The sequence below is a fragment of the Callithrix jacchus genome, chromosome 10 (genome assembly GCF_049354715.1).
Source record: "Callithrix jacchus isolate 240 chromosome 10, calJac240_pri, whole genome shotgun sequence".
Taxonomy (NCBI): Eukaryota; Metazoa; Chordata; class Mammalia; order Primates; family Cebidae; genus Callithrix; species Callithrix jacchus.
Window position 1 is genome coordinate 25861988 of NC_133511.1, and position 13795 is coordinate 25875782.

The 13795-nt window shown below is 44.8% G+C and overlaps 2 protein-coding genes across 23 annotated transcripts in view; one reads left to right on the forward strand and one right to left on the reverse strand.

Moving 5' to 3' along the window:
* Window positions 1-1391: 1391 nt before the first annotated feature.
* RPUSD4 (RNA pseudouridine synthase D4) lies at window positions 1392-11662 on the reverse strand. Of its 2 annotated transcripts, none has more exons than XM_002754622.6 (7): window positions 11459-11662; window positions 10908-11073; window positions 9563-9764; window positions 5345-5438; window positions 5123-5267; window positions 3903-4000; window positions 1392-3028 (listed from the first exon to the last, which is right to left on the reverse strand). In XM_002754622.6, exons 1-7 carry the CDS (start codon window positions 11645-11647, stop codon window positions 2729-2731), a joined length of 1194 nt encoding a protein of 397 aa, XP_002754668.1. In that variant the 5' UTR covers window positions 11648-11662; the 3' UTR covers window positions 1392-2728. The 2 variants fall into 2 exon arrangements, with proteins under 2 accessions (XP_002754668.1, XP_054097687.1); XM_054241712.2 differs by lacking the exon at window positions 11459-11662 and adding an exon at window positions 11350-11377.
* Window positions 11663-11776: 114 nt separating this feature from the next.
* The window catches only part of FAM118B (family with sequence similarity 118 member B), a 49284-nt gene continuing 47265 nt past the window's right edge, over window positions 11777-13795 (forward strand). For all 21 annotated transcript variants that reach the window (XM_035265014.3, XM_035265021.3, XM_078339798.1 and 18 more), the window contains exon 1: window positions 11777-11834. The gene's annotated coding sequence lies outside the window, so the exon portion shown is untranslated. The remainder of the gene's footprint in view (window positions 11835-13795) is intronic.

Below are 13795 nucleotides of genomic sequence, written 5' to 3' on the forward strand. Positions count from 1 at the left end.
AGCAGGTTCTCAGTCCAGCTCCAGCGTGCCCGCTTAGGGAACAACAGTCCTGCCTCATACTTACTTGTTAGTAAACCACACAGCTAACTTAATTTTCCAGCTAATGAGAGCTCCTTGAGATAAGTGAACATCCCCGGATAACTTCAACCTAGTAAACAGCCAGTTTGCCGGGCCGGGCGCAGTAGCTCAAGGCTGTAATCCCAGCACTTTGGGAGGCCGAGGCGGGTGGATCACAAGGTCAAGAGATCAAGACCATCCTGGTCAACAAGGTGAAACCCCATCTCTACTAAAAATATAAAAATTAGCTGGGCATGGTGGTGCATGCCTGTAGTCCCAGCTACTCAGGAGGCTGAGGCAGGAGAATTGCCTGAACGCAGGACGCAGAGGTTTCGGTGAGCCAAGATTGCATTGCACTCCAGTCTGGGTAACAAGAGCGAAGTTCCCTCTCAAAAAAAAAAAAAAAAAAATCCAGTTTGCCAAATTAAAGACTAGCTTCACATCCTAGAGGAGACCATATTTATATGTAAATGAGAATATGAGAATATAAATCATCTGTCACTTCTCCAAATGTTTCCTGCTTAGCCCCTACTTTTTTATTCTGCTCTTCGAAGATTATTCTTTTTTTTTTTTTCTTGAGATGGAGTCTCCCTCTGTTGCCAGGCTGAAGTGCAGTGGCACGATCTCAGCTCACCACAACCTCTACCTCCCTGGTTCAAGCAATTCTCCTGCCTCAGCCTCCCGAGTAGCTGGGACTATAGGCATGTGCCACCACACCCAGCTGTTTTTTTTTTTTTTTGCATTTTTAGTAGAGATGGGATTTCACCATGTGAAATCGCCAGGATGGTCTCGATCTCTTCACAATCTGCCTGCCTCAGCCTCCCAAAGTGCTGGGATTATAGGCGTGAGCCACTGTGCCTGGCCCTGTTTTTTTTTTGAGACAGCTCACTCTGTCACTCAGGCTGGAGTGCAGTGGCACAATCATGGCTCACTACAGCCTCAACCTCCTGGGCTCAGGTGATCCTCCTGCCTCAGCCTCCTGGGTAGCTGCGACCACAGGCATGCATGCACCACCCTACCTGGCTAATTCTTGAATTTTCTGTAGCAACAGGGCTTCACTATTGAAGCCTAAGCTGGTCTCGACTCCTGGGCTCAAGTGATCTGCCCACCTCGTCTCTCAAAGTGCTGGAAATACAGGCATAAGACACTGTGACCAGCCTTTTCTTCATTCTTGTGGGTATTCCTGTTCATCTGTTTCCCTGAATAAAGTCAATTATCAATATTTCCTAAGTGTCACATTCTTGTTCCTTTTTTTTGACTAGCATGGTTTACTAGAAATACAAACAGCAGCAAAAACATTTAGTTCTTATATAAACAAATATAGTCATCTCATCTGTGCTTTCAAAGTTAAATTTATTATGCACAATAACAGGTACCATAGAGACAGGGAAGGGTTAGAAAGTGGCATCATCTACACAGAGGGAACATAAAGGCTGTGCCAGGGTATACCCCCTAACTGTGCCATCACTCCACCTTTCTTTGTCAGCCTAAAGTAGTGTGAGGTGTATTCGTCTGCAAGAAACAAGGTGGAAGCTAGATGGACCAACTGAGCAGGGAAGCCAAGGTCATTTCCATCTATCCCTAACGGTGTTCAGTACAGCTCTCTCCTTTCTGAGACCTAAGAACAGGAGGTATGCTTCCACGACAGAGTTTTTTTTTTTTTTAATGGCAGCACTCTCGTAACTACACACTGATGGACCAACCAAAGCCATCTCCAAGTCTAGAAAGGATACATACTACATGCAGCTAAAATGCCAACCACTGATCTGGAATTTTCAAGATGGCATCTTTCCTCAAACTTCTCTACCACTCATTAAACATAGATTGTAAACTGCTAGCCTGTAGACCAAATTCAACCTGTATTACGTGCCTGGCTGCCTAAGAGTCTTTAAAAATTCTATTTAGTTGGCAATACACTGGGAGGTTTCACATAAGTATCCAGGTCTGTAGCTTCTCTGAAGAAATAAATGAGAAAATCCATTCCCACATGGCAAGAACAAGCTGGAGCTAACTTTTAGATGGTGTGTCGCTCCCAGTGACTACCTTACACCCAGCCAGCCTCATGCATGCGTTACCTGCCTGCCATTCACACTTGCTCTCCTTGCTTAGCAAATGTCCCACCTCAACCTCACACTCAACACCCCTTCACAGGTTCCACAATCGGAGTGCGGTAGGGCACCCACGCGATAGCTGGACAATTCCTGGATGCCTGATTTGCTAACCATTATGTTCTTTCCAACCATGGGAACCTTGTGGAGAGCTCCAGCACTTCACTGCTGGATAAAACAGTTCCTGACCCTAGATTCTGTCATTTAGCTTTCCTTTCCAGTCACTGCCCCAATTTGCCTGGCCCTGGGTTCTGTTCCATATTGGCAATGAGAGCCTATGGCAGGGAGACTTTCCACAGTTTAGCTAAACTATCAGTGAATAGGCTTTGTTCTCCATTAAAAACCCTGTAGCAGCTGAGATGCTCCTCCTTATCCCACCTGGCTCTTCTGGAGTCTGTTCCAAGTGACAAGTTAGCAGAGTCCCGTAAACAAAGAACAGATCAGGGGCCAATATGTGCTCCCAGATGCCGGGGTGCTCCCACGGTCTTCACTGTGCTCCCAGATGCCGGGGTGCTCCCACGGTCTTCACTGTGCTCCCAGATGCCGGGGTGCTCCCACGGTCTTCACTGTGCTCCCAGATGCCGGGGTGCTTCCATGGTCTTCACTGTGCTCCCAGATGCCGGGGTGCTCCCATGGTCTTCACTGTGCTCACTGTTCTTACTTTGATCCTGATTTGGCATCTCTAAACCCAGGCGGCGTAGAGAACGTACAAAGAAGTGAGGAGGTTTGCAGACCAGGTTAAGTTCCTCCTTCCTGGACCCCAGGGCAGGCAGGATCAGCTGCCGGGCATGCAGGTGAAGAGGGATGTAGCGGGCCTTCGACTGTTCCAGCCCCAGCTTCTTCAGGGTACCCACAGATAGCTTCTACAAAGAAAGGACAGACCCTTGAGAGCAAGGCCAACAGGCCACCCATGACGAACACACAAGTCAGGAGACTTCCACTTCCAGAGAACCAACACTAAGCCCCTGGAAGGCACAGTAATGGAGAGCCTGCTTCAGGGGCATGTCTAAGAAAGGATCAGAACCTAGGTAAGGGAAAAATGACCACACCAAAGATGTTCGTTTTAGCCAGTGCTTTTTGGCCTACCAGGAGAATGGGCTGTGGCTTAAGGATAAAAAGCCTTTCCCCACGGTTCTTTCTCGAGATGAAGTTTTGCTCTGGTTGCCCAGGCTGGAGTGTAATGGCAGGATCTCGGCTCACAGCAACCTCTGCCTCCCAGGTTCAAGTGATTCTCCTGCTTCAGCTTCCCCAGTAGCTGGGATTACAGGCATGCATTGCCACCACGCCCAGCTAATTTTTTCTATTTTTAGTACAGACAGGATTTCTCCATGTTGGTCAGGCTGGTCTCGAAAGCCCGACCTCAGGTAATCCGCCCACCTTGGCCTCCGGAAGTACTGGGATTTCAGGTGTGAGCCACCGTACCAGGCCCCCCATGGTTCTTTAACAATAGCAGGAAAGGCTGCTCTCAGCCTTCAGAAACACTCCTCCCCTTGCCCACAGCCTCCCAACAAAATCAGACTACACAAATGAAACAGTAAGGTTTTCACTAACAAACCTGCAGTTCCAAGAAGACAGTCACTGACTGCTTCTAAATTTCTCTAAAAGCAAGATAAAGCGCTTGGTACCATGTCTGAAGACAATCAATAGGTTTTGTTGTAACTCGTTTCAGAGTTTTAAGAAAAGGAAGGCCTAAGTTCTCTCTCATATCTGTTGCACATTGTGTCAAATTAGTATTACCTGAGGGGCCAACCTGTTCCAGTCTGAGTACTTGTGGTCCCCAAGGACTGGACAATCCAATCCAAACGACAAGTGAACTCGAAGCTGATGTTTTACTCCTTAAAAGAGAGGGAAAGAAAACTTGTGAGGAGCTATAGAAACAATACCAGTATTGGCAACTGCTTCAAATCATATTAAATCACAGTGCAGTAAACTGGCCAAGCCCCAACTATAATAAAGTATAAGGAATAATATAACAAACTATAAGCTACGTAGCACCAGACAGCTTAGGAAGTAAACGTTGTAAATACTCTTAAGTACCCCTCCCTACCACAATTCCCTCTTTCCACCATAACCATTATCATGAACCTGGTGTCCACCATTACCCCAACTTTTTAGTAATTTTACTACATAATGACAAGTAGTATCAATTTGCACATTATTTGAATTGTAGTAAAAAATATACATAAAATTTCCTGTTTTAACCACTGGCAGTAAATGCTAAGTCCGTGGCATTAGGTGTATTCACACTGTTTTTGCAATTCACCACCATCCGTCTCTAGAACTTTCTCACCTTCCCAAACTGAAACTCTGGACTTATTAAACAATTCTCCATTCATCTCCCCTCCTTTATCCTACCCTAAGATTTTGGCAACCACCGTCTACTTTCTGTCTCTATACATGACTCTTCGAGGTACCTCACATGAGTGGAGTCACATAGCATTTGCCCTTTTGTGCCTGGCTTATTTCACTTAGCATAATGTTTTCAAGGTGCTTCCATGTTATAGCATATGTCAGAATTTCCTTCTTTAGTTCTTTTAAAGCTGAAAATAATATTCTACTGTACGTATATGCTACGTTTTGTTTCTCCATTCATCCACCAATGGTCACTGGTCACAATCCTCACTTTTTGGTACTGTGAATAATGCTGCTATGAACATGTGTGCAAATATGTGATTATTTTGGGTATACCCAGAAGTGGAACTGCGAGATCCTCTGGTAATTCTATGCAGAATCATTTTGAGGAACCACTCTGCACAGTTTTAAATAGAGGTATTCAAACTGTTTGTATTCTTTTGTGAGCCACAACCATTCCTATGGGAGCCCCCAGCCTCAGATTAGCACCAGAAGCACATTCTCACACAAGTCAGCCACAACACTAGCTGCTCAGAACGAGGCCCCGGACAAAACCTGGTGGCACAGGGTTTTGTGATCCCACTGCGGAAAAGTGACACCCTCACCAGTGATGGGATGGAGCTCCATGAGGGCGGAGGAGAGAGTGCTGCTGAGCACCCGGTACTGAGTTACAGCAACTTGTGCGTTCCGGCTGCTCCGCATTTTCACCATTTTCCCATCTTCCATGCGGTAGCTCGGAGACAATGTCATCTGAAGCCAAAGAAATCAAGATATGATTCCCAAGGAAGAGCAGCAACCCCCATGCCTCAGAGAGGCTGCTTGCCCACCTTGTGGTGTTGCTGCTGGCCTTGGGCCTCCTTCTCCACGATGGGGATGTCCACGACTCCTGCTGAGGGTATGGGGACACGCACAGTGATGGCCCTGGGGGTGACACAGATCACTGCTTTAGCCAACCAAGCCCAAAAGGAGTTCCTAGATTTGGCTGCTTGGAGGATTTCATGCTGGATCTTCTGCACTAATGTGTGATTTCTTATGGTCGAAGGGGCCTGCAAGATTCTCTTGGCGTAATGCTTAGCCTGAGAGCTGATACATTTTACAAGCTTATTTTTTTTACTACTAAAGTCACACATGCTAACTATAGAATATTTGGGGTAAAAAAAACCTATAATAACATGGTCTTTCTAGCCTTTAAAAATGGATATGTACAGTTAAAATTATGATAATATGGTTTTATATTCTGTTTTTCTTTTTCAAATGATAAAAGATTGTAGAGTCTGACTGCATGTTAAATGAACAAATGAATAATTGGATAAATGAACCTAATAAAAAATTCAGAGAATTGTTCCTGGCTTATTTGTCACATAGGTAAAACAGGAGGAAACTGTACCCAAAGAAGTTATAGGGGCTGGGCGCAGTGGCTCTCAGCTGTAATCCCAGTACTTTGGAAGGCCAAGGCGGGTGGATCACTTGAGGTCAGGAGTTAGAGACCAGCCTGGTCAACATAGTGAAACCCCAGCTCTACTAAAAATACAAAAAAAAATTAGCCAGGCGTGAGGGTTCATGCCTGTAATCACAGCTACTTACAAGGCTGAGGCACAAGTATTGCTTTAACCCAGGAGGTGGAAGTTACAGTGAGCCAAGATCATGCCACTGCACTCCAGCCCTGGGGGCTGGGGCAAGAAAGTCATAGGAACCACAATCACAACTCAGTGACTCATTCCAAATCACTTCGGTTGGTGTTCTCCCTCTCATGATCTCTCAGACATGGAGAAGACTGCTAAATCTGTCTGTAAATTTATGCCTCTTTCAGGTCAATGATGGAAGAGTCCATCTGGGTACCTGGTGGCCTGTTGTATAATCACTAACCAAGGGATGAAAATCCCACTGAGACACACCGTTTCACAACGTAGGCACTCCTCTTCCGGTTGGTGGAAGTCTGAGCTACTACCTGGTACATTTTATCGTATTTTACAGATTTCGTAGATCCTCTGTGATAAGGCTGCCCTTCCTAATGATATGACACTACAATTCAAGAATGTTCAATCAGTAAATATTCACTGAATGGGTGAAGCACTGATTTGGATAGGTATTAGCTCTATACAGAGAAACAGGACAAAAATCCCCACTCTCCAGAAACTCAGAGTTTAGTAAAAAGATTCAAACAAATAAGCCAGGCTTGGTAGCAGGAGCATGCAGGCCCAGCTACTTGGGCGACTAAGGCAAGACTGCTTGAGGCCAGAAATTTGAGGCTGTCAGTGGGCTATGATCACACCTGTGAATGGCCACTGCACTCCAGCCTGGGCCATATAACAAGATCCCGTCTCAAAAAAAAAAAAAAATTTCAAACAAGTAAGTATAATAATTAAGTCTGCTATGAAATTAAGTTAGCAAATGTTAATCAGTTGCCTACTATGTTCTAATTCTACTAATTCCAACTTCTATTTCCTGTATCCAGTATTTATGACTGTCATTAACTGGGCTGCAGCCCACCTTTCCAGCGTCATCTCCCACCATCGTCCACTCCAAACAGCATGCAAGCCCTCCTCCTTTGTGCATGCCACCCCATGATGTAGAACGTATTTCCACCTTCCCTATCAAATCCTATTCATTCAGCAAGACCCAACTGATCGATTTCAATTCCTCCATGAACCTGATACTGAGAATGGTTACCAATTTTGAACCTTGATGTACAATTTTCACAAATAACATAACATGTATTTTGTAGTCTTAATATTTTGATTGCTTGACTAGATATAATAATACTCTATTTTTTTATTTTTTAACTTTTACTATGAACTACGTACTGTGTTAAATATTTCACGTGAATCGATCTCATTTAACCATGTCATAAATCCTATTATTTCCATTTTTTCATATAAAGAAAACAAAGCTTACGGAAGCTTAATAACTTGCCCAAGGCCCCATAGTTGGTAAATGACACTGCTGAGATTGAACTCAAATCTTTTTGAGGTCTTAGCTGCTGTCCTAAATTTCTCCATTCTCCATAATCTCTTATTATAGTTGTTCTTAAATCTGATTGTACATCAAATTTTAAAAGACAGGTGCCAATCCGCACAACCAACAGACTTATGAATGAGAACCTCTGTAGGTAGGTCTCAAGCATATAGACTTTTAAAGGGTTCCTCAGATCACAAAGTATCTGCAAAATCTGTGATATAAAAAAGGACTAACATTCAAAATATAAATGAATACTTCCAAATCAAATAGAAAATAATAGCCCAGGCCAGGCATGGTGGCTCACGCCTATAATCCTAGCACTTTGGGAGGCTGAGGTGGGCAGATCACTTTAGGTCAGGGGTTCAAAATCAGCCTAGCCAATAAAGATACAAAAATTGGCTTAGCATGGTGGTGTGCACCTGTAATCCTAACTAACCAGGAGGCTGAAACATGAGAATCATTTGAACCCAGGAGGAGGTTGCAGTAAGCTGAGATTGTGCCACTGCCCACCAGCCTGGGTAACAGAGTGAAACTCCATCTAAAAAAAAAATAATAATAAATTAATAAACAATCAAATAGAAAAATAGGCAAAAGAAATAGTCTATTCCCAGAAAGGGAAACCCAAATAGCCAAAAAACATGCAAATTGATAGCCAACATCACTATTATACAAGGAAATAGAAAATATCTTTTTTTTTTTTTTTTTTTTTTTTAATTTATCACAGTGGCAAACCCTTTAAAAATGCTTTGGCTGATAAGGGGAGGTGGGTACTCACCACTGCTGGTGAGAATATAAACTGATAAAACCTTTGTGGAGAACAATGTGAGTACTATTAAAATTTTAAATATACACACCATTCAGCCCAGCGATTCAATTTTTAGAAATTTATCCTAAATATACATTCACATATTCTTTGTAATAGGCTCTGAAAAATGAGAAATTACCTAAATATCCATCCATACAGTCTTATTTCACAGAGCAATTAAAAAGGAGACAGCTCTAAATGTATAACACAAAACGCTCTAAGATATATGACCTGAGTGAAAACTGCAGGGTACAAAACAGTGTGTAAAATACACTGCCATACAGTAATATGCTTGTATGTGCTCCATAACTCTGGACAAGACGTCAGTCACAGCGATTGCCCCTGGGGAAGGGAACTGCACAGATGGGGAGTACAGGGTTTCCTTTTTGCTCATGCATCTTTTTTCTATTAAAAACATTGAGGTAAACCGCTATGTGCTAACATGGAAAGATCCCCAAGACAGAGTTGAGCAGGGGAAAAAAGTATGATATAAATTCTACAATGGGATATATATAGAAATATGCATGTACATATCTACACACACACACATACTGTATATGCTAGACATGTATGTAAATGCATTGAGTAAGAACCAGAGGAATAAAAACGAAACTGATTACATGGGTTGTTACCTCAAGGAAAAAGACTAGAATGGCAGAGTAGGTGGATTCTCCAGGAGTTTTTCACATCATCTTTGTTGTTTGATTATTTTTAGCACAGGAATAAAATCATATATTACTTGTATAATTAATTGTTTACTTTTTCTTTAGAAACAGGGTCTTACTCTGTCATCCAGGCTGGAGTGCAGTGGTGCGATCATAGCTCATCGTAACCTCAAACTCCTGAGCTCAAATGATCCTCCCCGCTCGCTCAGCCTCCCAAGTGGCTGGGACAGGTATGTGCTACTGTACTGGGCTAAGTTTTTACCTTTTATAGAGAAAAGGTGTCACTATGATGCCCAGGCTGATCTCCAACTCCTGGCCTAAAGTGATCCTCCTACCTCTGCCTCTCAAAGTGCTGTGATTATAGGCACGAGCCACCATGCCCAGCCCATGCTTGTATAATTAATTTTTGATAGTTTTGATGTATACCAGAATTAAGAACCATTGTTCTATCAGACTTAATATTCTAAGCACCAAAGCTGTTTCACATACTTTTTATAATCTCACAGGTCCTAGAGCAGTGACTTCTATTAATGGGAGTTTCTGCTCTTTAATGAATAAATAGATGAAAGAAATGCCTCCACTTATACCACCTCTACTGCCATCAGCAGGCCTCATACCAGTACTTCTTCACCACCTGACGGATTCTAAACAACTCTTGGACTTGATGTGCCATGTCCTTGTCCCAAGCCAACACCATTACACCTGTGGTTTCCTTGTCCAGCCGGTGGCACAGATGCAAGGGCTCTGCCTTGCGGCCATGAAGCATCTTTGCCAGGATAGGTAGTACATCACTGATGCAGAGCTGGACCCCAGGGCCACCTAAGAAGGAGAAAGCCAGAGGTTTGAGTGGCCAGAAAAAGATCTCACCAAAGAATTACTGGGGAGAAAAGCCCTTAATGGATAAACCGTTAATATTTTCTAGAGCTTTACTACTGAAGTGTGGTCCAGAGACCAGCAACAATGGCATGTCCAGGGAGCTAATCAGAAATGAATATCCAGCTCCCAATCTAGACTACTCAATCAGAATCTGCATTTTACAAGCTGCCCAACAGATTAATAAACATATTAAAGTTTGAGAAGCACAGTCTAGGGCATGTGGCTTTCTTCTCAGACATCCTTTGCAAGACCATGAGGCCCTTGAGAAGCATTAAATAAGAGTGATTAAGATGATGGGCTTTGGGGTTAGACATTCCTCGGGTTCTATTCTACTCTTCTTACTAGCCATTTGACCTTGGACACATTACTTCTCTTTCCAACTTTACTTTCTTGTTATAAAATGTAAATATCTGGAAAACAACTTCATTGGGGAATGGGAAGGCAAAAGGCTGTTGCAAAAATCAAGGGAGAAAAAATTATAGGAACACTGGGCAATGTCTGATTCAATTCCTCGTCTTTATGAAGGACTATCTCCCTATCTCCCCAAAAAGCATTACCTTCTTCTAACTAAAATGGGCCTTCTCCCTCTGCAAAATTCTTTCACAAATGCTTTTAAATCAATCTTTCCTGACTCACCTCAGCTGTTCCTGACAACACCACACGACATTTGTTGAAACATTTGAGTATCTACTAAATTCCAGTCACTCTAGGGTTGTATGTTACATATACTCCAAAACAAACACACACACGCACACCCTTATTTCTTATGTATCATTTTCTCATTCCCAGTTTTGATGGAAGATAACCTTTAGTCGAGGACCACACAACCTTTGCATATCTCTACAGTGGTCCCTGTGGTCTGCACACAGCGTATTCCACGAATTGCTGTTTATTGTCAGATGTTTGAAAGGTGAGGACTCTTATTTATTTATTTATTTGTGTGTCCTGGATAGTTCCTTATATTGGACGGTAGTCTACAAAGGTTTAATTAATTTGAATGCAAGGCTTCAGAGTGCACCACAGTAATGTGGCAGTTTTCCTCGATTGTAGCAGAAAGCAGCTTACCCTTTCCCACGTGATCCTTACCATGCACAGGGAGACCGTAGGGCTTATTGATGACCACAAGGTTCTTGTCCTGGTGGAGAATTCCTCGGGTTAGTGCCTTAGCAAGTACGTTGGGGTGGACTCGCTGTAGCTGCCGTGTGTACCGCACTAATTCTTGCACTCTCCGCTGAACAGGGTTTGTGGACACCTAGGGAGAAAGAAGGAGCGGTGGGGAATGCCTGGTGCGGAAGCGTGGAGAATACCTTCCATAAAGGTCTGGGTGAGAATCTAAGTAGGGAATGACTATCTTTGCATCAGACCCGCGCCTTCCTCGAGCAATCTGAGAGCAGGGGTACGCGTCTGGCTAACCTGCGTACCCACGCAGTGCTTAGGACTGTGCCTGACAGTAACCAAAGACCCAGCTCACGGGAAAACACCGTACCCTTACTGACCCCTCCCCTCCGCCTTCTCCCCACTCTCCCACCTTGCGTCCGGGGTATTGACTTACACGCAGAGGACCCTTCTACTTACTCCCTGTCTGGGAAACCAATGAGCGCACTGCCTTTTGGGAGTTGTGGTCCCTTCGCACTCACCGGCTCCTTCTTTGTGACTTGTTCCTGTTTCTGCGCTCTGAGCTTCTCCGCTAATCTCTGAGCATTTAAGGGATCAGAGGCAGCGGCAGCAGAACAAAATGGCTTTGAGACGAGAATGAAGAGACTCCCTAAACCCTGGCCGTTTCCCAGGATCCAGAAGCCCAACATGCTCCACCTGGGAGCCGCCATCTTGCCAGGAAGGGCGGGGCGAGCCAAGACCACGCGGAGAAGTGATAAAAGAGGGAGGCGGGAGTGGGTGGGCTCTGCGGGTCACGTGCGGGGTGGAGCCTGGGCGAGTCACGTGGGGCGGTCGCGCTCAGTGCGGCTGCGCCGGCCGGTAGCTGCAGCTGGAGCGGTGGCGTTTGGAGGAGACGCGGTGAGTCTGTAGGGAAGACGGGCTGGGGCTGGGACATTCCGGTGCCTCAACGCTTTAATGTTTTCCGCTTCCCCGGGATTTCCGTTCAAGAAGAGCACTGGTCTGAGAAACGCTTCTCCTTTTGGTACACGATCCCACCCAAAAGCTCCTCCCCGCCCCCGCGCCCCTTTAGAAGCGATGTCCCATAAACGCTCTTGCCAGAGCCCTCTTAGGCACCAGCGTCGTCCCTCTCAGTTACTCAGTCTCCGGTTATCCGCCAGTCCCCTGCGGGACGCGTCGGTTACCCTCTTGATCGGATGCCCGGATCTCTGTAGCCTCTCCATCCTTCGTCTTCCAACTCCCAGCCTCTGTTTCACGTTGTAACCTGTCCCCCTCTCTTAAGGGTGACGGTCCCTTCGCTTATCTAGGGCCCCCAGCCCCTATTTCCTACTTAGGGAGCAGTGTGTTTTTTTCTGTCCTTCCTCAACAGTTCATTGCTTGGGGTCTCCTCCCTACCTTCCCTACTCCTCCTAAAGAAAAGGCTGAAAGTATACGGAGCACAGACCTTCACTTTTCCTGTTTCCTTTATTTTTCCTCTCCATAGCTGCAACCATACCAAACCCTTTCCCACGAGATGCTATGTTGGGATTCCCTTGCCCAAACTGCTCGCGACTCCCTCTGATTTCACTCAGGGGTGGCTGGGAAGATAAACATCTGTTTGGGATGGTAGCGTTAAAAATAACTTGGGCTACACCTGCCATTTGTTAAGAGGAAGGCTTATGCTGAGTTCAGAAAGAGTGTCCTGAAAACTAAGGGATCTGTGACGATAGAGGAAACAATTTTTTAAGACTGCTTAGAACGAGGGCTGCCTGAGGAGTTATTAGAGAATAGGTAGTTGAATTAGATTTGGGTTCTACACGTCCGAAGGGGATTGGCAGAAGGGAGCCATACCAACAAGAAACAAAGTTGATCAGGTGGAGCTACGCATAGAAGATTCGAGTTGAAGAAGAGTTTTAACTAGAGGTGATAAGTAGTGGGGAGGCTTTGAAGCTTCTTGCGTAGACAGAGACTCCTTGAAAGTGAAATTCTGAATCTGGCAGTTGAATGCTGGACAGATGGAAAAGGAAAGCGTTCATTGATAGCATGAAAACTAGCTGCAATCCAGGTGGTCAGTGATGAGGTCATACTTCATTCAGTGGTCTTTTTCCCCTAACCTGTAACTGTCCTTTAAGTTTGAATGGATTATGAGTTATGCAGGTCAAGGCATACTCTTGGCAGCTACTGTTGATCTGTGAGTCCCTGGAAGACTTTTTTTTTGAGACGGAGTCTTGCTTTGTGCCAGGCTGGAGTGCAGTGGCACAATCCCGGGTCACTGCAACCTCCGCCTCGTGGGTTCAAGCGATTCTTCCGCCTCGGCCTCCCCAGTAGCTGGGACCACAGGTGCGTGCCACCACGCCTGGCTAATTTTTGTATTTTTAGTAGAGATGGGGTTTCACCATGTTGGCCAGGATGGTCTCCATCTCTTGACCTCGTGATCCGCCCAACTTGGCCTCCCAAAGTGCTGGGATTACCGGCGTGAGCCACCGCGCCCGGCCAAGACTCTTTTTTTTAAATCCACTCACCTGGCGCATAGTAAACTCATATCTGTTAGATGGCTGAAATGCATCATAAATGTGCGCTAGGTGTGTCTGGACATTTTGAATTGTCTTATTTCTGTCAATGTTTAGCCTGAAGAATGAAGGTACAGGCAGATATATTTGTAAAGTGGGAAAGAAGCAAGGCTTGTGTATGTTTCTGTTATAAGGCAGGTGTAAATGCAGATCAGATATAAATCCAAAGAATTCCAGGGGAAGTGGAAAACAACATATGTTTCTCCTGTCGTCCCCCCTTCCCCCCCCCACAAAGTTACCAGTAGGACAGAGATCTATAAAAGCTGAGAAATTACACCCTAAAAAAATTATTACTTTCCATGCTCCAGACCT

Coding starts and splice junctions, on each gene's coding strand:
- RPUSD4 (XM_002754622.6), bottom strand. CDS start 11,647: ATGGCGGCTCCCAGGTGGAGCATGTTGGGCTTCTGGATCCTGGGAAAC. Junction 9,765..10,907: donor CTACGGTCTCCCTGTGCATG/GTAAGGATCACG, acceptor TCTCCTTCTTAG/GTGGCCCTGGGGTCCAGCTC. Junction 4,001..5,122: donor GGAGCTCCATCCCATCACTG/GTGAGGGTGTCA, acceptor CTCTCTTTTAAG/GAGTAAAACATCAGCTTCGA.